The 24,177-nt window shown below is 40.7% G+C and overlaps 1 protein-coding gene and 1 long non-coding RNA gene across 7 annotated transcripts in view; one reads left to right on the forward strand and one right to left on the reverse strand.

Annotated features, from left to right (window-relative positions):
* Positions 1–24,177, reverse strand: part of KIDINS220 (kinase D interacting substrate 220) — a 60,733-nt gene that overhangs the window by 22,787 nt on the left and 13,769 nt on the right. For all 5 annotated transcript variants that reach the window (XM_035109887.3, XM_088665709.1, XM_035109886.3 and 2 more), the window contains 18 exons: positions 23,877–23,975; positions 21,767–21,868; positions 20,727–20,825; positions 19,808–20,005; positions 19,584–19,682; positions 18,335–18,433; positions 16,990–17,088; positions 14,983–15,160; positions 13,465–13,629; positions 12,934–13,113; positions 12,072–12,237; positions 10,992–11,143; positions 9,897–10,186; positions 9,411–9,551; positions 8,252–8,495; positions 8,003–8,091; positions 7,134–7,278; positions 5,779–5,941 (listed from right to left, as the gene is read on the reverse strand). In XM_035109887.3, coding sequence (XP_034965778.2) covers positions 5,779–5,941; positions 7,134–7,278; positions 8,003–8,091; positions 8,252–8,495; positions 9,411–9,551; positions 9,897–10,186; positions 10,992–11,143; positions 12,072–12,237; positions 12,934–13,113; positions 13,465–13,629; positions 14,983–15,160; positions 16,990–17,088; positions 18,335–18,433; positions 19,584–19,682; positions 19,808–20,005; positions 20,727–20,825; positions 21,767–21,868; positions 23,877–23,975 — 2,708 coding nt within the window. The remainder of the gene's footprint in view (positions 1–5,778; positions 5,942–7,133; positions 7,279–8,002; positions 8,092–8,251; positions 8,496–9,410; positions 9,552–9,896; positions 10,187–10,991; positions 11,144–12,071; positions 12,238–12,933; positions 13,114–13,464; positions 13,630–14,982; positions 15,161–16,989; positions 17,089–18,334; positions 18,434–19,583; positions 19,683–19,807; positions 20,006–20,726; positions 20,826–21,766; positions 21,869–23,876; positions 23,976–24,177) is intronic.
* On the forward strand, positions 540–19,030 carry LOC148686194 (uncharacterized). Of its 2 annotated transcripts, none has more exons than XR_015948878.1 (3): positions 540–676; positions 12,015–12,078; positions 18,896–19,030. It is a non-coding gene; the product is annotated as an uncharacterized LOC148686194 (long non-coding RNA). The 2 variants fall into 2 exon arrangements; XR_015948879.1 differs by having other exon boundaries at positions 550–676; positions 12,018–12,078.

The following is a 24,177-nucleotide window of genomic DNA, read 5'->3' on the forward strand; positions in this document are numbered from 1 at the left end:
CCCAAGTTAGTTCAAAGACTACACATTCTGCAATGGAGGCAGCAGTATTCTTGTTTTGGAACATCTGCTGCTAATAAACCTTAGTTTCTCTTAATGCAGTAGTAGAAAGGACCATGGAGGAACAAAGTGACCATGATTTGCTCTCCTGAAACACATGTTCACACTAAGCCAAACTTTAGTGACCCAACCAGGTCAATATGTGCACATTATTTTGTGCCAAAACTGAGAAAAGGAAGATGGGAAGTTGCCACAAAGTTAATGGTGGTTTGTTGGTGCTCTTTTATGTTTCGTTGACCGCTCAAACTCTCATACACTATGAATAATGTTTTGGTTAGTGATCAACACTGTGAGGCAAGGCACTCACATGCACGCTACAGAATTTGGAAGCCTGAATTGCTTCTTGCTAAACTCCTTTTTATTTGTCTTCTGTTTATCAACGGTAGCAATTCTATCAACAGTAAGCCTCACTGAACACAATGGAACTTGTTTCCAATGCATACACAAATTTGGGTTGTACATTTCCATTTTTTCCAACTCACTTTTTCCTGGAGATTGTTGCCTTTTGAACTTCTGCTCTTCTTATCTCCAAATTTTACAATTCACCCTACCTTTGCTCCTTCAACGCAAGATTAGGATGAAGCCAGGCAGAGCAAACTACGCTTATCAGTTATACAAGGTAATTAACAGAATGTTTTGTTCTTTCTTTCTTTTTTTCTTTGCATCAATAAACTTTGCCTTGTATTAAGTAGATGGGTTACTCAGGGAGTTGAATTTTAAGGCTACAAGGAAGTTAGCAAGAGTAAACACCAGGAATTTCTGAATGTTTCAGAATCGGAAAATCATGTATCTTTTTAGAAGGGCGGATAAATACAGATAGTGTCAAATGGTGGGTGTAAGTTCCCCTATTACAAGGCTTCAGTGATGGTTTGAAGGACCTTCCATAAATATGAACCTTTTGTCTACTACACAGACAGTGGAGGTGGTCAAAATAGAAAGATCAATCAGATGGTGGGAATAATGGGAATATAATAGAAAGGGATTAAATGTATGGTTGGATTGAGAATGCTAGTTAAGAGATGGTCAGTAAGAGAGGCTGGGTGTAGAGGGAAAGGGGAAAAGGTAAAGAGTCTGAGAGAATGGGTATTCTCCAATAAAGAGGACTGATGTGTGTGGGTATGTTTATGTGTGTTCATGCTATGGGTTGTTTGGAAGTGTAGGCTGCTCATCTTGAAACAAAATTTGCAAATCCAACTATTACAGCTTGTTAAACAAGAAACGAGGCAAATTAGCAATCAAGTAAAAAATCAGAAATAGACCGTTGATATCAGGCCTGTCGTACCACTGAGATATGTATAAGAACACTAAGAATGTAAAATAAGGACAAAGTAAAATTGTGTACTAAACATATGCATATCATTTCTGGCAGCCAAACTAAGTAATTAGTGGAAATTAGATAATTGGGTATATTTTAAGGCAAGCTGAAGGGGAGAATGCAATGAACACAAGGAGGAATTTGCTAACAAAAACAAGGCACAGCCAAATAACAATATCTGGGTTGTGCCAGAATACAGACATGGCATATAATCTTGCGGAGAAGATGGCACATCACGTGTGTTGCTGGTTTATTTCCTTCTTAACGGTAACAGGCCATGGGATGGGGTGGGAAGTACAGCTGGCTAGGCAACTAGTTAAAAAAGGAGCAATAGGCTGTCCTCCCTTCAAAAGCTTTGACCACTGTTTCTGTCCATGTGGACCACTGGAGGCAGACTCCTTTTCAGCAGATGGGTGCAATCAATAGCAGAAAGTGTCTATCCCACCAACTGTTATGTTTATCTGTATAGCGAAACTCTGAAATCCGCTCCCACACGAGCCAGCGATGGCCACCAACTCAGATGGCTTTAAAAGAAGAATAGACAAATTAATACTGTGACCTCTATGATCTCTAATGAAGGGTGAGGCTATAAGTGGCCACTAGCCATGATGGTTATGATCTACTTTACAGGCAGTATGCCTGTGAATGCCAGCTGCTTGGAATCACAAGTGAGGAGAGTGCTGTTACTCTCAGGTCCTTCCCACAGCCATCCCACTTTGAGAAAAGGATGCTGGACTAGATGAGCCACTGGGAGGTGGGGCAAGAAAATGTCAGGATAAGCTATGGGAGGGGAAAATGTTACATATTACAAAAGTAATTGTAAGCACACGCTGACACGTGGGTTGATCTAATGCAGTGCCCTTGCAAGAAGACCCAAATTTCCCATTGAAATAAAAGTACTTAACCCTTGTCTGGACTGAACCATAGTGGCTGCTTTTGGATGCAATATATATTTTAACAAGAAATCAATAGAACCTCATATATTTCTCCCTCTCTCCCTTTAACAAAACTGGTTAAAACTATCCTAAAATAGAAACCCGCTACCACCTACTGGAGAGCAAACCTTTTTTTAAAAAAAATACCTTGTACAAATGTTCTCATTTTTAAAAAGCACCCTACAAATCTCAAATACAGTTTATAGAATGAGTAATTATCATTTGTCTAAATGTGGTATTGGAAAAGTAGACAGAAAATGCTCGAGTTTTCATTTCTCTTTTCTCAGTTATGTATATGTTAACAAAAAAATCTCAAATGATTTAGACAAAGGCTTTTAGCTCAACACATAATTGCAACAAAATTACAATAATTGTCCCAATTAAAATAATCCTGAATGAACAGTTTGTCATCTTAATGTTCTGATGGTTTATAGAAGGATCTACTTAATTAGCTGAAATTGCTTTCCAGTGTTAGTATCAAATGTCATTTGTTAAAAGTTGAACGATTTGGAAAATAATTTAACAAAAGCAACTTTACCAAACATCAAGAACCAACATTTTCCCCCCAGCTGAATAAAGCAAGCAGATGTGTCATCAAATTGCTATAAAAATAAATGAGCCTTTTTATGGGAGGGGGGATTTAAACTTTACTACTGGTACTAAAGATTTCTTATTCTGATTTTTTATCAGCTCAGATTTTTTAATAAAACATGTATCATTTATGTCTTTTCCTATTAACACACTGTAAATACTTTTTCAAACCCTACTAACAACCCAGAGAGAGAGAAATATATTCCATTTGGTAAAGCAAAGTTATAATGCAGAAGTTATATTATTTATCCCAGGAAAATGCTGTTTAAAAGAACACACCAATATATACCCCAGGGGCACTTAGGGCTATATCACATGAGAACATTTTCACTGTAAGAATATAGCTTCCAGGGAGCACAAACCCACCTGAGCCCCCCCCCCCCCAAAGCTTTTTCAGACATATTTTACAGTGCTCCTGCTGATCAGATTTCAGTGAGGTAGCTATTGGGAAGCAACTAAAAACCTCTCTCACATTCTTGCTGTCTGGAGAGTATGCACGCCATAGTTTGCAAACAAGGGCTTAAAACCAGGAGTGGAACTGGTTAGTTTCAAGAATGATTTGCATCACTGCATGTGTAATTATATGTAAAAACAAACAAACAGGAAGTGGAGTGAAATTTGGAAAGCAGAAGAAGAGCTCACATTCAAGAATTTGGCTTCATGGTTTGCTGAGTACCAAGCAATATACCTGCACTGGGCCTTGGAATTGTAAGAACAGTCTCTCAATTATAGGTATGAATTAGTGTTTGTAGCTATGCATAACCTGCAAGCCACAAAGAGTACCCCTCACCTATTTCAGTGTTTAAAAGTTACAGAGAAGCTACTGAAATGAACAGGAAACAAGCAGGAAGACAAATACGAATTCTAAATTTAATGTTAAAATGCTGAATGACAGACCTCTTCACCAATATCATTGGTATGTTAGTGCCATCTGCTGGAAGATTAAAGGCTGTTACTAATGAAAAATCCTGAGAAATCTCTATGTGGGACAAGAAGTTACAGTTAGAACTGGATATGGAACAACTGACTGGTTCAAAATTGGGAAAGGAGTACGACAAGGTTGTATATTGTCTCCCTGCTGATTTAACTTATATGCAGAATTCATCATGCGAAAGGCTGGACTAGATGAATCCCAAACCGGAATTAAGATTGCCGGAAGAAATATCAACAACCTCAGATATGCAGATGACACAACCTTGATGGCAGAAAGTGAGGAGGAATTAAAGAACCTTTTAATGAGGGTGAAAGAGGAGAGCGCAAAATATGGTCTGAAGCTCAACATCAAAAAAACCAAGTTCATGGCCACTGGTCCCATCACCTCCTGGCAAATAGAAGGGGAAGAAATGGAGGCAGTGAGAGATTTTACTTTCCTGGGCTCCTTGATCACTGCAGATGGTGACAGCAGTCACGAAATTAAAAGACACCTGCTTCTTGGGAGAAAAGCAATGACAAACCTAAACAGCATATTAAAAAGCAGAGACATCACCTTGTCAACAAAGGTCCGTATAGTTAAAGCTATGGTTTTCCCAGTAGTGATGTATGGAAGTGAGAGCTGGACCATAAAGAAGGCTGATCGCCGAAGAATTGATGCTTTTGAATTATGGTGCTGGAGGAGACTCTTGAGAGTCCCATGGACTGCAAGAAGATCAAACATCCATTCTGAAGGAAATCAGCCCTGAGTGCTCACTGGAAGGACAGATCCTGAAGCTGAGGCTCCAATACTTTGGCCACCTCATGAGAAGAAAAGACTCCCTGGAAAAGACCCTGATGAGGTTTTCTAATTCCTTGATACCATCTTTGCTTGTATGTCCTGGAATATCTGCAGGCCTTTTCCCACCTGGCCTGGGAACACAGCTGCAGAAGCTGAGGCTGCTGAACAGACTCTTGCACTGGGGTGCTGTTTCGGGTTCTTTGGGGGGGCAGGGGGGCTGCTGTTATGGATATTATTTTTTTGCATTATATTATGATTTATGTTGGAATTCTTTGGTTTGGCTGCACATCTGTTGATGTGTTTTATTTATTATTTGTGACTAATTTTCTTATGCATGTAATTATGTAAATTTCATGTCAAAACCATGCTCAAGGTGGATTACAACTATGGAAAGGTGGCACACAAATAAAATGATTAATGAATGTATGAAAGGAGTATCCCAAAAGGGAACAAGGACACACAGAAGGCAGTAAATGTGTTTAATCCTGTACTTAATATCTGTGCGATGTGTAACATGTAACAAGTTTTTGAAGACCTTCACATGCAATATCTAGTCATAATCCTTATATCATTATCCCACACCCCATGGCAGAGGTGGATGACTGCCCAAAGCCTATTCAGTTCATGGCAGAGTAGAAAATAAAACTAGTTATTATACAACTATATAGCAACTAGTTACTATACTACAGCTATTCCTTACATTTATGTTCCCAAGAAGATTTGGATGAATAGAGGGGATAATATCATTAGATTATGTTATACTGTATCCCTGCTACTTTTCCAATGACGGACAAAAGAAAAAACTAAAAGACAGCAAAAGCCATTAATGCCTTACTCTCTTCATTTAACAGATATAATTATACCCCATTCTGTTAATGAGTCATAGCACCTAATCTTTTGGCATTGTAATTAAGAACCACAAGAGTTCTAGTAATCAAAAATAGTAATAGCATATCACAAATGCTCACACCTTTTTTTGTGAGTTTGAAGCATTTGCCCCAACAAACAAAATATTCAGACATATGCTAATTTGTAAGTACCTGAACCCCAAAATAATTTACTCCCATCTACTGTAGACATTTACTTTCTCTCACCCAGGGGAAAAAAGATAGTTAAATGCTGACTTTTGAACACCCACCAACAAATGGAAATTTCAAAATCACGCCTACCTCTCATAGATAGTTTTTAACGTTAGCTGATCTGGAACACCTTCTGTTTCTTCCAAATACAATATGAGCCAAGAGGTCCTGTATGGCCACTGTTCTGTCAAGTTGATCCAGCTAGCCAGTCTATCCCAGTTGAAAGTGATCTGATTAGCTCTCAGTAAACGACCTTTAAAAGATGAAAGGCTGTGTAGGTAAATTTCAAAATCCACAGCTGAGCCATACCTTTATTTGGACCAACCAAAATGTCACCAACAACTGAGCAAGTTCTGAGTTCACAGGAAGGAACTTAATGGCCACATATGGACGTGACGGGAAGTCACAAGTTGGTTTAGCCGTACTGTGCATAAATCCTTCAAGTGGGGCAACAAAGCATACAGCAACTGACTCAGCATTGTATCTAGGCCAGCGCCTAGGAAATCAGGAATAAACCTTGCCTTCATAATTTGAAACCACATTTCATTTCTCTTCCGCAACAGGTTTCCCCTTTCTTTCTCCTCCCACCAGCCTCCCAACATCTGATTCTGGGGGTGCATGGAAGGCTATAGGAGGGAGGGGAAGAAGCGGAAGCCCCACTGCATGAGCAGAAGCTCGTTCTGTTCATGCACAGATAAATGTCACTTCATGTACTTTATACTATCTATGCTTTGCTTTTCTCAAGTTAGCTTCTCTGGTAATACCAGAGGCAATTTGTTGAAAAACCTGATCATTCTGTAATTTTTCAGCCAACTTCACAATTGAAGATAAAAAGCTCTTGATTGAACCCAAAAGCCATGATGCCACAACAGCCTTGTCCCCGCGACTTAGGGGGCCTGGGGCTGCGTGACATCCATGCGGCATGCGCACATGACATCAGCATGCCCTGCATCATGCTGACATCACTTTTGCACATTGCAGGGTGCACGGCCATCACAGGACTTTGTGTGGGCCCGGGCCCTTCAATGAAAATTTGAGGCCTTAGCCCCCACAGCCACAAATAGATGGCAACCCTGCACCACATGTTGATTACTAACCGTAAATAGAAAATCATGCAACTACAGCAGTTTGGCTCATCTGACACTGCCCAAATTTTCTCTGGATAATTTGACTTTTATGCAGTTTTCATGTTTATCGTGAAAACAGTGTGTAATGAATATGGTGTAAATCATTTGATTTCTCATCACCCAAAGTCTCATTTCCATGGTTCACTCTAGAAGACTAGGGAGGAACTGTGGACTTGATCTCCATGAACAGGTAAACTGTTTTTCTTTCCTAGGGCACCTAATGGACTATGGTACATGGCTGACATGCTACACATACCATGGAAACTGTAGGTTTTTAATGCCTCACTTTGATATGTGAAGTATAATAAGGAAACACACCTGTCACAGAAACAATATTTAGCAATCGCCTCATAGTCTGCGGGCTAATATCACTGAACCAGTCTTCTGTAACCAAAAGCTTAGTCAGATCAAAAGACATCTGACGTGTAATGGTACGCTGAATTTGTCTTCTTCTGTAAGTGTCCTAATTTGGGGGTGGGGGTGGGGAGAGAACACAGGTATTATTTGTATGAACTGTTATCATGTTTTACAGTCTACCCAAAAGGCAAGATGTTATATTAGTGCATTCAGAGGTGAACAGAGTTGGACAAACACCAGGAGTCACTAACATACTTTGAAATGTCTCACCAAGAAAAAATATGCAATAATTTTCATTTCAGTGACACTTTTAAACAAAGATAGTGATGTTGCTGTCCACAATATACTATTTCTATATCATAGATTCAAATGCTTATGAGACGTGTAGCTTTCAAAAGTGTGCACCTATGGAGCTTAAAGATCTCAATGTAAGAAACAAATCAGAAATGTACCCGTATGTTTCTTTTCAACATACTAAGGCAACTTGTTAGCAAAAGCTGTATCAAAAAAACTTCCCAAACATAATATTGAATTAATATGTCCTATTTTAAGGTTTCTATGCAGATATTTTTATTATTAGATTTGTTCCACTCTTACTATGTTTGCTTTTGACATATATATTTTTGTAAGATGCCTTATGAGGGTTTACCCTAAAAACCCAGTCCAGGGTCCACAAAGCCACTAAGCTTAAAGGATTCTACCACATCTGAAAGCCAGTCTATGAATATGAACCCAGAATCCATTACCTAAACAGCTGTTTGCTAAAATGGATAACAATAATTTACATGTGTAAATTATGTGTAAAAGATTTCCAACTGGCCATTTCTCACCCGCCTGTTGAGAGCTGTTTTGCTTCCAAGCTTGGTCACATCTCCCAGGCTATTCTGTGAAACCCTTCGATCAACTTCTTCATGGAATCCTAGGAAATGTCTCTCATTAAAACACATTTTCATTTTACCATACTACAGATGCTTACTGCTAAGTGGTAATATAAGCAATCGTTCAAACATTTATGCTATCTTTAAAAAAACAAAACCACTATTGGCATTTGATGCCCGATTATTTATAAAATACTATACCTGCACTATCTGAGTATGGGACATCTCCATTTGTGGTTGCAGCTACCATCATCTTTTTAGCACTACTGAGTCCTCGGCTGTTAAGAAAGACAGGCAAGTGTACGATATTTCTCATGTAATCATGCCCATTTATATTTGAGTCACGGAGCACACTGTTCAGGTTCTGATTAATTGCCTTTATGATGATGTGTGGGTCACTAGCAAAAATTGCAATAAATGGGCCTTTTGAAAACAGGACTCTGACCTGTGAAAAGAAAAAAGAAAAATGAATGAAATCAATGAATTCAAGGAAATCATTGAAATCAATGAATGAAAATTTGTATCCCATGGGTGGTCTAGTCACAGTAAAGATGGCACAAGTGGCTCAGGTAGCAAGACTTTCATGACACTCCTAGACAGAAATTGGAAGACCACTAAGGCTCAACACCCCGCTGCCACCGCCCATCTCTTATTTGTTGGGTTGCTACGCACCCACAGTTCAGCAGGAGGTAAAATGTGGAAAGGGGCTGCAAATATGTACTGTGGTGTGCACTGCGAACAGCACACTCATATATTGCAAAAGATTCTGCTAAGACACAAAGTTCAACAGGCTATGTTTATGGAACACAGATTGGGTTGGATCCAGAGAAGTACTTGCACAACAGGGCTCTCCCACTTTCATCTTGTCACTTCAGCCCTTCACGCTCTACAAGAAGTTGCCTTCCGGGATATTTTGGGATGTGACTAATGGAACTGCTGAAGCGAGTAGAAATGGCAGAAATCAGGAGGAGGGACTGTTGAAACAGTGCCTTCCACTCATGCAAGGGATTCTCTGGATCTTGTTGCTGTTGTTTCTTCAGGTTAGCTCACAATGTTATAGTATAGTTCCAAAACAATTCATGCAATCTTTTCAAGCAAAGATCTTAACTTAGGAGCAAGCCCCCGATATTGGTGGAACATAGGCTCGGGTTTTGAGTTCCAATGAAAGCAAGTCAACTCAAAATAGCTAAATTGTTCTACCTGTATTGGTTTTGGTAAGATTTAGTCACAACTACTTGGTCTGGATTGAAACCAAATATAAAGGAAATATTATTCTCATATACTTGACTGATTTCAGAACACTCAAATGGTTTGATTGCCCAAGAGCACTCAAAGGTAAAATAGTAAAGTAGTTACTTACTGTGTCAAGCATCTGTAAAACTTTGTCCTGCTCACATGCATCCAATCCATCAATAATTACCGCAAGCCTGGTTTGATTCTGAGTAAAGCTATCAATGGTTTTTGCCATCTTTGCCATCAGTTCCACTTCGCATTTAAGAACCTATCAAAATAAAAGTAGTGTTAAAACAGTAGTGTTACCATCCTCCAACACGAATCTCATTGAAATGACACTTTTTGCTTTAATTGTTTAAAACAGTGAACCCTTTTGCACAAATGTATTCCTTAGGTTCACTGGGAATTAAATATAAATCAAGACTGCTTAGAGGTTTTATTTACAATTAAGTAGTGTACAAATTCTATTAAATAAAAGACAGAAATGTTCAATTATATAACTGATGAAGTGCTTTATTCTCATGACTCATGACTCCTTTTAAATTTCAAGTAAAACAAGCACCATCCAATTCAAAGCAACTGCCATAGTTTTTTATGACAATATAATACTTACTTTCATAAACCCCTCACTTTTCAGCTTGTGTAGCTTTGAAGCAGCACTATGAAGCCGTTTTCTCTGTGAGTTTAAGACTGAGTCCAGCACTCGCCACCACGTGCGACAGTTCAAGATGAAGCCCAAACCCACAACACATAGAAATGCTATCAGAATAGCATTCACTGTCATGTTTTCAGGATTCACTTTAAAATAAGCTATAAGAGTGATCCCAGCAACAATGCAGCTCAGAATGAAAAGGAAAATGACGAAGGATGGGAGGCAACAAGTTTTCTTCCATTTCTTTTTACCTATGAAACAAACCAACAACTGCTAAGCACTTTTCTAAGTTCAGCAGGAAACTCAATTACCACCACCAAATTTAACAGTCTGATATTTTAAAACTGAGATGAAATTAGAAGAACAGCAGAGGTGAAGGCAAGCAAAAAGCAGATATAGGAGGTTTTTAAGCAGAAGTTGGATGGTTCTCTGTCATCGAGGCTTTAGTTGAGATTCCTGCATTGCAGGGCGAGGATCCCAACTCTATGATTCCATGATATTCTTGAAAAATATTAACATGAGGTCCCTTTACTTTCCCCCATGGCTTCAAAATGAGTTAGCTGCACAATTTCAGAAATCCTTGTTCACGGGTGAAGAACTTGTGGCCCTCCAGATGTTTTTGGCCAACCCATCGTCCCTATCTTCTGGCCATGCTAACCAGGGCTGGTGGGAGCTAGCTAGCATCCAACAACACTTCTATCTTAGCTGTTATATAAACTACATACAGAGGATTGTTATGAGGCCAGACTAAAAGAGCAAAAGTAATGCCTCTCTCCCGAGAAAAACTACAGATGCAAAGAAGATCCTGAGGATTTTACAGATCTCTGGAGAGCTTCACATTATGTGTTATTCTTTCCACAACTCCTAAGTTTCAAACATTTTTATACCATGGGGATAGCTGCAGACCTTCTAGCTTCTTCCATTTATTATACACTTTCTAAATGTTTCAGGGGAAATGTATTTGCAAAGCAGATGCATTTTTCCTTTGTTACAACAGAAATGGGGGGAAACAGTGATTTGGTAAAATAATAATAATAATAATAATAATAATAATACCTTGAGTATCTTCAGTCTTGAATACTCGGAAAAGACGTGTTGCTAAGAAACCAAATTCCCTCTCGCAGGCATCTGAGAGTGTGGCAATCATTTCAGCCATTGAAGTTTCTCCGCCAACACTGGATAGCCTATTGTAATCTGTAAATAAAAATCTGAAGACAAACACATGAAACAGCTTGATTGCTATTGGCTGATAGAATAAGCTTTTTTTCTGTCATTAAGATACACATCTTTAAACTGCTGGGCTGCTTTTAATACAGTAAACTTCTGCATTTTTATTTGCCGCTCCTCCCCTGCTTTTAAAAAACATGCAATGATACTTCTTAACTTCTACACACTTCTAACAATGTAATGCAGGAATTATTTCAACCAAGTGCTTAATCAGGACTCCAGGGTTCAGAGTAGACTCACTGAAATTAATGGGCCTAGATTAGTCATGTTCATTAAATTTAATTGGTTTACAATGAGTAGGACTACTGCTGGCCGCAACCCCATGTCACTCCATGCAGAATTGCAGCCTTAGAGAAAATCCAACAAAGCTGGCCACATGACCTGGAAGCTGTACGCCGGCTCCCTCAGCCAATAACACGAGATGAGAGCCGCAACCCCAGAGTCAGTCATGACTGGACCTAATGGTCAGGGGTCCCTTTACTTTTACCTTTACCTTTACTTTACTGGGGAGTTTGCCAGTGGTCCCAACAATATTTCTCTCTGCTGCTGCAGGACAAGATCTCAAGGAATCAACCCAGTTAGACATTTAAAAATCCAAATACAGGCAGACACAGGATGACAACATTTACATAGCGTTGCCACCTGAGGAATTTCAAAATTCAGTTCCAAGAGATTGTAGCACAATAGAATGTTGAAAAGAGAGTGTTTCTTATTTCTATGCTGTGTGGACAGTCCTACACACTTAAGTGGCTGCATAGTCAATCTAATTAGAGTATTGGCTAGCTCAGTTGATCTCCATGAAACTTGGTCTCAGATGAGAATTCGACTATCAGACTTTTTTCTTTTTTAAAGCAGATACTCTCTGATGTGATTCACAACTAGAAGAACAAGATGTGAGATTATACTAACCTTACAGGTAAGGCTTTAGTTGTTTGCTCTGGCAGCTCAGGTGGGTTCACAAACATAAGTTTAAGAAGCAACTCCATGTAGCCAATATGTCTTGCCAACCTTGTACTTAACACCCACGCCCAATTCCAGTTCTCTCCTTCTCTTCGGCTACCAAAGTATATCACAGCTAGAAGAAGACGTTTTGCAAATACCCTCAATGTTAATAGCAGTTATGGGTTTTAAACAGGAAACCAAATCACAAACCCTTTTGACACCAATCACATTTTAACTTTTGTCATTGCTATATATTTTATTTATATGATAGCTATCAACTATTTTCATTTAGTTCCACAGCGTATTTCTGGATAAAGCATGACCAAAGCAGTTAGCTCATGCTTAACAATCCTAATTCTTAAGTTATGTACACACCCAATTTTATTTCGGAGCTTCTTCTGCAGAATATGATGCTGCAGACCCCAATGTTACTTCCCATTTAAAAGCTAGAAGCAATAACACCCAACTTTTCACAGGCGGGGTGAAAATTTGGGACATGCAAATGTTGGTGCATGCATATTTCTTTATATCACTGTCATTGATAACATTGTGGAACAGTAATTAGTAATCTTCAAAATTAATGGAACACTGTATTTCTGGAGCCAAAAGACAGGTACTGGTCTCCTTCTCAGTTTAACAAATATTTGAAACCTGAGTGTTGTAAATATTTACCGTAGCTATCCTTATTTGTGTGATAGTGTACTTGAATACATCATATATTGAACATCCATTTTTCATAATTTAGTTCAACAGTTTCATTTCATAGACTAAATTTCAGCTTAACTCTGGGCACATAATAGGTTTTTAATAAATCCGATTTAAGACTTACTAAAAAATACATATAGCAGTGCCAGTAAGCTCAGTGCCACTGCTATTCCAAGTTTTGCATCCAAAGTGAATGAAAGCAGTAAACCAACGCCACCACACGACAAAAGCGTAAGGACCACAATCAGCCAGGAAAATTGGAACAAAGGTTCAATCTGCTGCCCAGCAAAAGTTTTCATTTCATCTAAAGAAAAACACACCAAAAAACCAAATTAATCAAAAGATTATTCCAGAGGCGGTTCTCTGTAGGGCTACAATTGCTCCCTTGCAGAACAATCTACCATTTTTAAATAAATGAATTACTCTTCCATAGTATCTTTCATTAGAAAGCATGATAAGGATGGAGTGACTAAGAAGAAGGGATGGGGGGGGGGGATTAGATTCCACTTGTACTTTAAGGCAAGCCTACCCAGTACACATCCTGCAACAATACAATAACTGAAACACAATACAATAACCTTAACAATTCTAACTTCTCCAAATTTCGCAGTGCAGATCTTTCGTATGAAAAAGCATAAACTGGAGTAATTTTTACCTTCAAGTTTCTTGAGCAGAAAAGATTTCCCACTCCCCCATTGGGCATACAGCCCAACACAGATGGGTGGCTGCATAGTTGGCTCACTAAGAATGTCGGCTAGTGCACTGCTATAAAGATCATAACCCAGCATATCTCCATCAGATTCTGTCGGAGATAAGTGTCCTGCAAAACCAAACAGGCTTCATGGAGTAAATTAGTTATGCACGCAAGTATTTAGCTTTTCATACATTGGCAAATCATGACCAGCATGCTTAAAGCAATTTAAAATAAACCACTCACTCTTGAAAAGAAACCCTAGTTTCTTTTCATAAACCCATATAAAATTAACACATTTATTTTCTTTTTCCATGCTGTTACCTGAAAGGTGGTTTTGATGCAGTGAGAGCAGCACTGCAGGAATGTAAACACACACACAAGTTGGGGAGCGGTCAAACAAGAGTATATTGTCACAGAAAAAGGCACACACGACACACACAAAGCAAAAGAGGGATAAAGGAACTGCAGAAAATGCACATGCACACAGAAGACAGGAGCAGTGCGATAAGAATAGATTGCCACAGTAAGCCACACACACATTAAGAAGCAGTGGTCCTGGAAGACACACTACTGGCATACAGATTGTTCCAGGAAAAGAAAACACAGAGAGAGAACAGGGGAGCACCCGCTGCAAGGTACCACTGATAAGAGGAAGGTGCTGGCCTTTAAAACCCTAAACGGCCACGGTCCAATATACCTGAAGGAGCATCTCCACCCTGATTGTTCTGCCCGGACACTGAGGTCCAGCACCGAGGGTCTTCTGGCAGTTCCCTCGCTGCAAAAGCCAAGTTACAGGGACCAGGCAGAGGGCCTTCTCAGTAGTGGCACCCGCCCTGTGGAACGCCCTCCCACCAAATGTCAAAGACAGAAACAATTACCAGACTTTTAGAAGACATCTGAAGGCAGCCCTGTTTAGGGAGCTTTTAATGTTTGACGGACTATTGTATTTTAATACTTTGTTGGAAGCCACGCAGAATGGCTGGGAAACCCAGCCAGATGGGTAGGGTATAAATTTATTATTATTATTATTATTATTATTATTATTATTATTAGGGACCCCCCCAAAAAAATGAGCAAGCAGGCTGCTAGAACAGTAAAAACAAGCCGCTCTTAGACAAAGGTGAAAATAACTTCAGTATCTTTCCAGTGTGGCATGTCTTAATGTAACTTCTAATTTCTCTCCTGTGTGTTGGCTGAATTAAGTTGCTTGTTTGGGAAAGGTGACCAGAGAGCGGAGGGCGGAGGGGGGGAAGGTTTCTAATTTGCTCCAGGAGCAGCTGTCTTGTCTTCATAGGCTTGTGGAGGTAAAGGGGAGGCTGTGCTGAGGAGGGGTAAGTGAATGGGAGGAAAAGGCTAGCTATGTTAGGGGTAGAGTCAGAGACCCCCTCTGCTTGCGAGCAACGGTCCTCACTCGATGCCTTGGTCACCTCCTTGCAGCTTGGAAGCTGGCAGATTAAGAAGAAAATGCACAATACTTACGAGCTCCAAATATCTGAGTTAAAATGCTTTTCTGGTGGCTACAGTCAATGTTGTAAGGTGTCTCTCCAGCTTTATTGGGCCTGTAAAGCAGTCTACCATCTTTAGGATTTCTTAAAAGCATTTCTGCAAGCTTACGGCTTCTCCCACGAATAGCAATATGAAGTGGGGTGTCTCCTTTCTGTAACAATAGCAAAAGAGGATGGGTGAGGGTGTAGCTATTGTGGAGTAGATCACTTACCGTGTTTCCCACATTTTAAGACACCGTCTTATATTAATTTTACTCAAGAAAATACGCCTATGGCTTATTTTCGGGGGGTGTCTTTTTTTTAAAAAAATATTACTGTAAGTACCCCTTCTTACCGCGGCCAGCATTGCTGCTGCTGGGTCCCGCTAGCTCAGGGTGCACAGCAAGGAGGACGCCTCTGACCAAAGTTTAAGGGGGGCGTGTCGGGAAGTTCCATTTGGCAGGGGGGAGTTGGAGGCACAATAGTCCTCCATAGCAGGGCCTTCGCGGTCCCTTCCAATTCCACAATTCTGTGAAACCGGAGGACATCATCGACAATGGTGGCATATGACAAAGGCGACGCTAAGCAAACCAAGCCGAGAACGGATGGCATAGGCAGAAAAGTCCCTCCTCCCCTCCTCCCCCGACGTTGCGGTGGACCTGCTGGCGGTGCTGAGCGGGGGGCCGAGGCCGTAGAGCATGGCTCACGCAGGTGGCTGGAGCGGGAGCGCAGGGGCTGCCGTGGGGCTGAGCTGCACCATGCAGGCATCGCTGCTGGCGTTGCTGCTGAGGCTGGCGCCGGTGGGGGACATGCCCGTGCCTGTGCCCGCAGCAGTGGCGAGGGTGAGGGTGCTGGCCGGCTCGGCGCGCTGCGCTTGGCTATTGCTGCGCCGCGCGGAGCACCGGATCAAGGATCCGGTCTGCAGAGTTAGCGCCCAGCAACGCCGCACGGAGCATCGCCTCCTCAATCCAGCACGGCGCTGCTGAGCGCTGACTCTGCAGACCGGATCCTCGATCTGGTGCTCTGTGCAGCGCTGATCAGTGCTGACCCGGCAGGCCGCCGGATCAAGTACGGTAAGCAGCCTGGAAGCTTCCCAGGGTGGTGGGAAAGAAAGAGGGAAAAGATGTCGGCGGGGAGAGAAAACGCGTGAGTCCTCTCCCTTTCTTTCCTGCTTAGCCAGCTTGTGGGCAGGCCGAAGCAATCGAGCCGACGTCTCTAATGACAGAACAGCTTCTGTTATTAGAGACGTTGGCTCGATTGCTTCGGCCTGCCCACAAGCTGGCTAAGCAGGAAAGAAAGGGAGAGGACTCACGCGTTTTCTCTCCCCGCCGACATCTTTGCCCTCTTTCTTTCCCCCCTCCCACCACCCTGGGAAGCAACATAGGCGAGGATCAATTGCTTTGGCCCAGGGGTTGCCATTTTACAGGAACAAACAACGTGAAAAGAAAACAGAAGCAACAAGCCCAGTCAGCAGTGCCTCCCTCCCTCCAACTCCCCCCCCCCCGCCAAATGGAACTTCTCGACACCCCCCCATAACTTTTGGCCAGAGGCGTCCTCGGCCCCGTTCCCACCTTCGCTGCTGGGCGCCGACCCTGCAGGTAGACCTATGTCTTATTTTCGGGGTATGTCTTATATTTTAAAAATCTTAAAAATCCTGCCATGGCTTACTTTATGACTACGGCTTAAAAAAGGGGAAACACGGTACTTACTCAAAAGCTGCCCTGACAAGTTCCCTTCACTGTCATCCCTTATCCCCCTAGAATAGGAACTACCCTTAGTTTTCTCTCTCTCTAAATAACCCATCTCCATGTTTAGGGTTAATTTTACTGAATCATTCTGAGTGGTCCTTCTTCTTTACAAGCATGTGTAAAATCAGGTATCTACCTCAATATCATTTTCAACTGTCTTCATTTAATAGAGGACAAGGTGCCCTAAACAGTTTAGTGAAAGCATTAAGGACAATAAATTAAAACAAATACAGTGGTTATCAACTAGAGTTTACCTTGTCTACAGCAGAAACTTTAGCTCCTTTGTCAAGTAGAAGCTCAACTATTTCAATATTTCTCATCTTGGTGGCCTTTATAAGAGGTGTTTCTCCATCCTAAAAGCAAAGTAAAAAGGTATTTTGTGAATGCCTTCAAAATAGACAAGCATAGGCCTTCTGGCAGCATTGAATTTTGAATTCTGGAACACCTGCATATTTTATGGCAAAAAAAATGTAAGTATCCACCCCCAGCCTGTAGGTTTGAGGCAATTTTAATCATAACATAAATTTTTGTTTGTCCTTGGGGTCAAATCTGGTAGCCCAGGTTGTTGTTTTTCAAAGGCAGATACTCGGTATCACACAATGAAGTTCAGTTATTCCTCAATACATTTACAGAGCAATCTTAACTAGAGGAAACTGGTGTAACTTGGGCTGACATAACTTACACCAGCATATACATTACTACTATTCTAAATGCTGTTTGGAAGCCTCTGCGAGGCATCCCCAAACTGCGGCCCTCCAGATGTTTCAGCCTACAACTCCCATGATCCCTAGCTAACAGTTTGGGGATGCCTGGTTTAGGCCCCGGATCGTGAGGACTGGGCCCTAGGTTGCATGACCAAGCTGAACAGGGCTTGGAATAGGTCTATGTCTCTCCTTGCTGGGTTCAGTCCCACACCTTTTGGGGGAGATTATGCTGATGTAAGTAACACAGGCTTAAATTCTGCTGGCTGAACCCTGGCCAAGCTGGGGTGAGGGATTTATTCCAGCATAGTTCTGGCTGAGCCTCTGGTGATCCAAGAAAACCAAAGATCCTCTAAATCCAAGTTATCCTATCCCTGCAGATATTGGGTTTGGATTGTGCTGCTAAGCATTCCCTTGAACACAAATTTGGTGTGGTATTTTCCCCATGCTATGAATTATTTCCTTTGCTGACGTTCTAATTTGCAATGGTAGTTATTGCTAATTAATACAAAGTAAAGCATTTCACATTAAACTTATTTATGGGAAAGCATCTCAGAAGGAAAATTAGCTTAAGTATGTGCATATAGCCTCTGCTCAAAATGCATTTCAGATAAGATATTGATTTTTCTATTCTTTTAAAGGTGATGGGAAATGCTGGTGATATATATTTTTAATGTGCTCCATAAGCTTTCTGAATATAGTTTTAAAAGGAAATTTCAAGCACAGAAAAGCAAATATGAACAAACTAGAATTGTACTCAAGTATTCTCTCCTCACATTTAGTAAAGACAACATTTTAAACTAAAATGCCATATTCAGCAACACAGGGAAGAGCGAAAAAGCACTACTGCAAAATAAACCATATCTCGAAGATCAAAGCCATTACATGATATATTTACCTTTGTACATATTTCAGTGTCTGGATTGCACTGCAAGATATCTCTAACCATGGTAGCATTTCCTTTCTCAACAGCCCAGTATAAAGCAGTTTTATTATCCTACAAATAAACAACATATTTGATAAGCACTTTAAATGCAGTCAAACTAACTTCACATACCACGTATTATGCAGGTTATATTCAACACTATATAGCAAAGTGGTAAAATTCAGAATGGAAAAAGGAAACTGCTTTAAGTCAGATGTAGCATCCATTGGATTGTTTTTTTTTTATGTAATGTAAGTTACATATCAGTGTTTGGCTAAAATTAGGACTATAGTATTTCAAAAAAATTCTTCAGCACATGGCATTCAGAAACCACTTCACAAAAAGCTGGCATACACTATATATTTAATTGAAAGGGATGGTGAATATTCTCTAAACACTATATTACAACCAAAACTAGAAATCTAGGATGTGCCTTGGGAAAAATAAGACTCTTCTGCTGGTATTTGTTTTTAAGAACTGTACTGAATGTATAATGAATTGCATAAGATTTCCGTATTTATTTATTTATTAAAGGTAGCTCAGTGTCATCATATCAAGAAATCAACTACAATGCGTCCTGGATCACCTCTGAACTGTAGCTTCTGGAAACTCCTTGCAACAGATGTACTTAAGATATATTTTTACTGTAGTGAAAAGCTGAAATATTCTGATTTCACAGTCCAGTCTGACAGTTGATTATGTACTCAGCATCAGCTGCTGTTCTGATCCACTGACAAATAGCAGGTACTGTCAGAAGCTGTATTGAGCACATACCATTTAGCAGGCTTCTGAGCTCTCAATTCGATTCCCCTTCCATGACTAAAAGCAACAGCAGATTTTTGGTTAACCAGTTTATATAAAGACAGTAGGCAAGTGCTTCATGACTCACTGAATTAGACTCACTAGCAAGTGCCTCAAACTAAGCTGGATACAATGCTCCCAAACAGCAGAATAGGGCATGGATGTTCTTTATGATCGAAACAAAGAGACCTACTTTACACCTAACTTAAGAGACAGTAAGTACAGAATGCCAAGGAACAAAATGTGTGTCTTTATGTGTCGTGTTAAAGTGCAGTTCTTTCCAGTTGCAAATACAGTAGGAAATCAAGTGTTTTTCAAGATGCCATCTAGAAATGTGCTTCCCATCTCTGAGGGATGCTTTTGGAAATGATACATTACAAGAGCATTTTTCAAAATCCTGAACTCATGCAGAATTACTTACCTGCCCTCTAATGTCTATATCTGCATACTTATGAAGCAAGGCTCTCACAATTTCAACATGACCACCTCGGACAGCCCCAATCAGCACAGTATCTCCACTCTGCAATGAGGACAGAACACAGTCAGATGTCTTAAAGCACTCCCAAAATAGCTTTTTATACTTTGTTATAAGTATTTTAAAAAATAATGAATGTATATATACACATTATCGAAACCCTTACTTACCCTGTCAGGAATATTCACGTAGGTTCCTGCATCTAAGAGGTCCTGCACAATTTCAGTATGTCCCTCCTTTGCGGCAATCATCAAAGCTGTGTTTCCATCTTTATCTGTTAAGTTGACATTTGGATTCCTTTTCAGGATTTCTTTTACTGAATCTGTGAAACCACCTTTTACTGCTACTATAAGTGCAGTCATTGAATTCTGGAGAGGGGAAGAGATAGAAAAGACACAATATATTAGTGGCGGTATGAGACTAACCGGTCAATACAGGAGGAGATTTTTCCTCCGCTTCTGAAGTTCATCTTATTTCAGTAGCATTAACTTCAAACACACCATTACATTCCACTATTACTTTTACACCAAAAGCAATTCTACATTTTCAGGTAACAGCAAGAAGGAAAAATCCCACATAGTCAGGAAAATCTGCACCCCAGATTTTATATCCACAGACCTCAGAATCCAATCCAACAGGTTTCTTTCAAGCCCAATAGCAGCACAGCAAATGAGTTTCTGGCATCGGCAACACAGCTCAGGAGATAAGGGTTAATTATTTTCTCCTCAACTATGACTCCCCCCTGAAATTGCAAAATAATAGCTAATACTGTAAAAGACTTTTAAAAATCCTAACTGTATGAGTTTGAGAATTTGCTGTGATTGTCAGAGCTGCAGAGGAAAATGTCTCCACATCACAATTAAGCCTGAAGAAAGCCTTCAATTGGGGAGGAGAAGGATAGGATGGTATGGTCATCAGGGTAGTCCTCAGTGGGCACATGTGTACCTTTGGATGCCAGGCTGGCAACCCCAGGACTAAACCATCTGGACTAACAGACACCATGATCCCATCTTCTTTAAACACTATCTACTGCTTTATTATTAGAATAATATTTAGACTAATCAGATCACTTTTTATTAAAGTACTCACAGCTCCTTCTTGATCAACATCCGCTCCCATATGCAGCAAATACTTCACACATTCCAGATGACCTTTTCTTGCAGCCCAGATCAGCGGAGTAGTACCATACTGTAGAATATATTTTGAACATATGAGACACATTCTAGCTTTGTTTTGAAAGCAGAACAACTCCCTCAGTTTGTGAGTGGGGAGGAGAAGAAAGGCGTCAAGTAAGTGGGTAGAATTTCAAGCGGAAGACATGAAAGTAACATCTTAGGATAATGCTAGAACATAACAGAAGACCTCGCTAATACAGAAATGTGAAAAGGAAGTTAAAGGAGTTACTAAGTTGGCAACATTCCCAAAGCGGTGTAGGGAGACAGATCAATGGCAAGGGGGGGAAAGGCAAAGTATAGGTATGGTAGAGCTGAGATGTGTTATTGGCATATATTGTGGATTCAGAGTGAGGTAACATCACAGCTAATTCAATAATCATACATGGTTAAAGAGGGGGAATGGGAATATCATGAAAGATTATATAGTACACATAGAGCTCAGCATCTGCGAGTCCTTAGCCAACAGTCTCACTCTAATAACAGTTTATTTACTATCATTGGGCAGAGTTTGGACAGTATACAGCCTGTGAGCTCTTGTAAGGAGTCTTAAAAATTATTTCATTTGATATTTTAAATGTTTTAGCGACTAGAACAGTATTCCCCAACCTGGTGCCTTCAAGTTCTGACTGGATTCCAACTCTCTTCAGTCCCAGACACCATGACCAATGGTCAGGGACAAGAAAAGTTATAGCCTAAAACCTATGGAGGGCACCAGACTGGAGAAGCCTGCACTAGAGCTGGAATACTGTTGAATGATTGCTCAGAGCACCCCAATGGAAATGTGCATAGGATTTCTGGCAAAGTGGGTTTTAAAAACTTCTAACTAAAAACATAAATTCCTCTCAAATCCAATGTAGTGAAACAGAGCTTAGGATACTGTCTTAACATTCTTAACAATTTTAACTTATTATGGTAACGAGGTAAGCTTGTACCGGAAAGAAAGAAAACTCCTACCTTGTCAGAGCAGTTGACCTTAGCTCCATGATGCAGTAAAAGTTGTACTATACGAGAGTGGCCTCGTCCTGCTGCCCAAATTATTGGATAGACGTTGTATTGCTTTGATGAGAAAAGGTTTGAAAGTTGTAAGAATCCCAAGATTTAAAGGGCAATATCAAGCAGTGCCCAATGTGACTTCTCCTTCCTCTTCTCCTCCCCACACCCAACGCAGCTCTCTGCAATGGAGAGGTGAAGGACCTCTCAGAACAGATTGGGAGGGTGAAGAGAGAGGTAGGGGAAGTCCCAGTGTATGAATGGAAGTTCAAGCAAAGCTGGATTTCACCCAAGATACCTGATTCCTATATAGTGGTACCTCTAGTCACAAACTTAATTCGTTCTGGAGGTCCATTATTGAACTGAAACTGTTCTTAACTTGAAGCGTGCCTTCGCTAATGGGGCCTCTTGCTGCCGCTGCGCCGCCAGCACACGATTTCTGTTCTCATCCTTGAAGTAACTCTTCCAAGGTTAGCAGAGTTTGTAACGTGAAGTGTTCGCAACCTGAGGTGTTTGTAACTCGAGGTACCACTGTACAAAGTTCTGACAATAATAAGAATTACAAAAATTCTACACTGCAATACTATCTAAATGTTAATAGTGAAAGCTTAAGAAAGCATATAGCATTATAACTCGATGGCTAAAGCAACTGAAAAAATAAAGTTATTCTTCTTTTGGAAGGACAAACAGTAAGACCAATTTCAAGCATGACTGTGATATATACCCAAGAGCTTTGATTGAACCAGGAGACTGATGCATGGAAGCAGGCTGTGGAGAGGTAGCTGGAAACAGCTCCAATTCCCACACTCCACTAGCTCTGACACAGCTGTGTTTACACCCAGCTATGCCAGAGAGGATGAGGCTTGGCTTGAAGGTGCCGACTCCCCTTCCTACTGCATCCAACAGCTGGGAAAGGGGAGGAAACATCAGCAGAGAAAGCAGGACAGGCAGCAGCAGGAACAAAAGGGGCTTTGAGTACTAACACCACCAACCTCAGAGGCAGCAGAGAAAGCTTAGACAAGGTAGATTTGATATAAAGGTAAAGGTACCCCTGACCGTTAGGTCCAGTCACAGACAACTCTGGGGTTGTGGCGCTCATCTCGCTCTATAGGCTGAGGGAGGTGGCGTTTGTCTGCAGACAGCTTCCAGGTGATGTGGCCAGCATGACTAAGGCACTTCTGATGAACCAGAGCAGTGCACAGAAACGCCGTTTACCTTCCCGCCAGAGCGGTACCTATTTATCTACTTGCACTTTGACATGCTTTCAAACTGCTAGGTGGGCAGGAGCTGGGACCGAACAATGGGAGCTCACCCCGTCGCAGGGATTCGAACTGCCGACCTTCTGATCGGCAAGCCCTAGGCTCAGTAGTTTTAGACCACAGTGCCACCCGCGTCCTTAGACTTGATATAGGAACTGGTAAAAAGGAGGAATAGATGTAAAGTAGCAGCACAGCCCTGGACACTTGTGTGTCTCTGAGTGGAGAGAAATGTGTATGTAAAACACAGTATAATAATTAAAACTATAATACTGAGCCTCAAAGGAGCCTGTATGATGAGAAGAGACTCAGAATGCATCTACCAAAGGATTCAGAATCTCAGCAAATCTCCTCCAAAAAATCTGAATAGACTTGGGACTCTGAAAAGATCCTTACACACTACTGCATCCTACAGGGGCTTTAAAATAAGACACAGGATTTTGCTTGTGCACTCAGTACTTAATCTGTATTAGGATAAAAATCAAGGCACCACAGAACTAAGTGAATACATATTTTGGTACAGTTATGTACATCCCATGCCATTTGTTGCATACAGCTAGTTGTGCATCAGGGTCAATGTTTTAAGATTGCATATACTTTCAACCACACCCCCACAACCAGTATTTTTATGTTTTTCAAAGTATTTCAGGTGGTTTAAAGGTGTTCCACGCAAAATGTTAAGTTTATACAAATTGTCAGTGAGCAGTCCTAGGCCAAAAAACTAAATATGCATCCAAACCACAAGCTAATAATGACAAATTACTGCATAATTCTTCCCCTACTATACAAATAGAAACAAAGATGGAAAAAAAACTTACCAGGCCAGTGATGTTGGGATTTGCTCCCCTTTCAAGAAGCAGTTCAGCTACTTCAGTACAGCCTTTGTAGCATGCCCACATAAGGGCGTTCCATCCACCCTAACACAGGAAATCAATACATGGATCATTTTAAAATCTATTTTCAGCATTTGCATAAAAGATTATGTTTCACAGTTGTTAGCCCAGTTCTCTGGTGCAAACAACTTTCTACTAAGCAATGAAATCAAGGAATATTAATCCATCTAAACTACTTTTAGCTGAAAATTCCTATTACTTGCTCTAGTTCAGGGGTGTGGAAACG

The sequence above is a fragment of the Zootoca vivipara genome, chromosome 3 (genome assembly GCF_965207765.1).
Source record: "Zootoca vivipara chromosome 3, rZooViv2.hap1.1, whole genome shotgun sequence".
Classification (NCBI taxonomy): domain Eukaryota; kingdom Metazoa; phylum Chordata; class Lepidosauria; order Squamata; family Lacertidae; genus Zootoca; species Zootoca vivipara.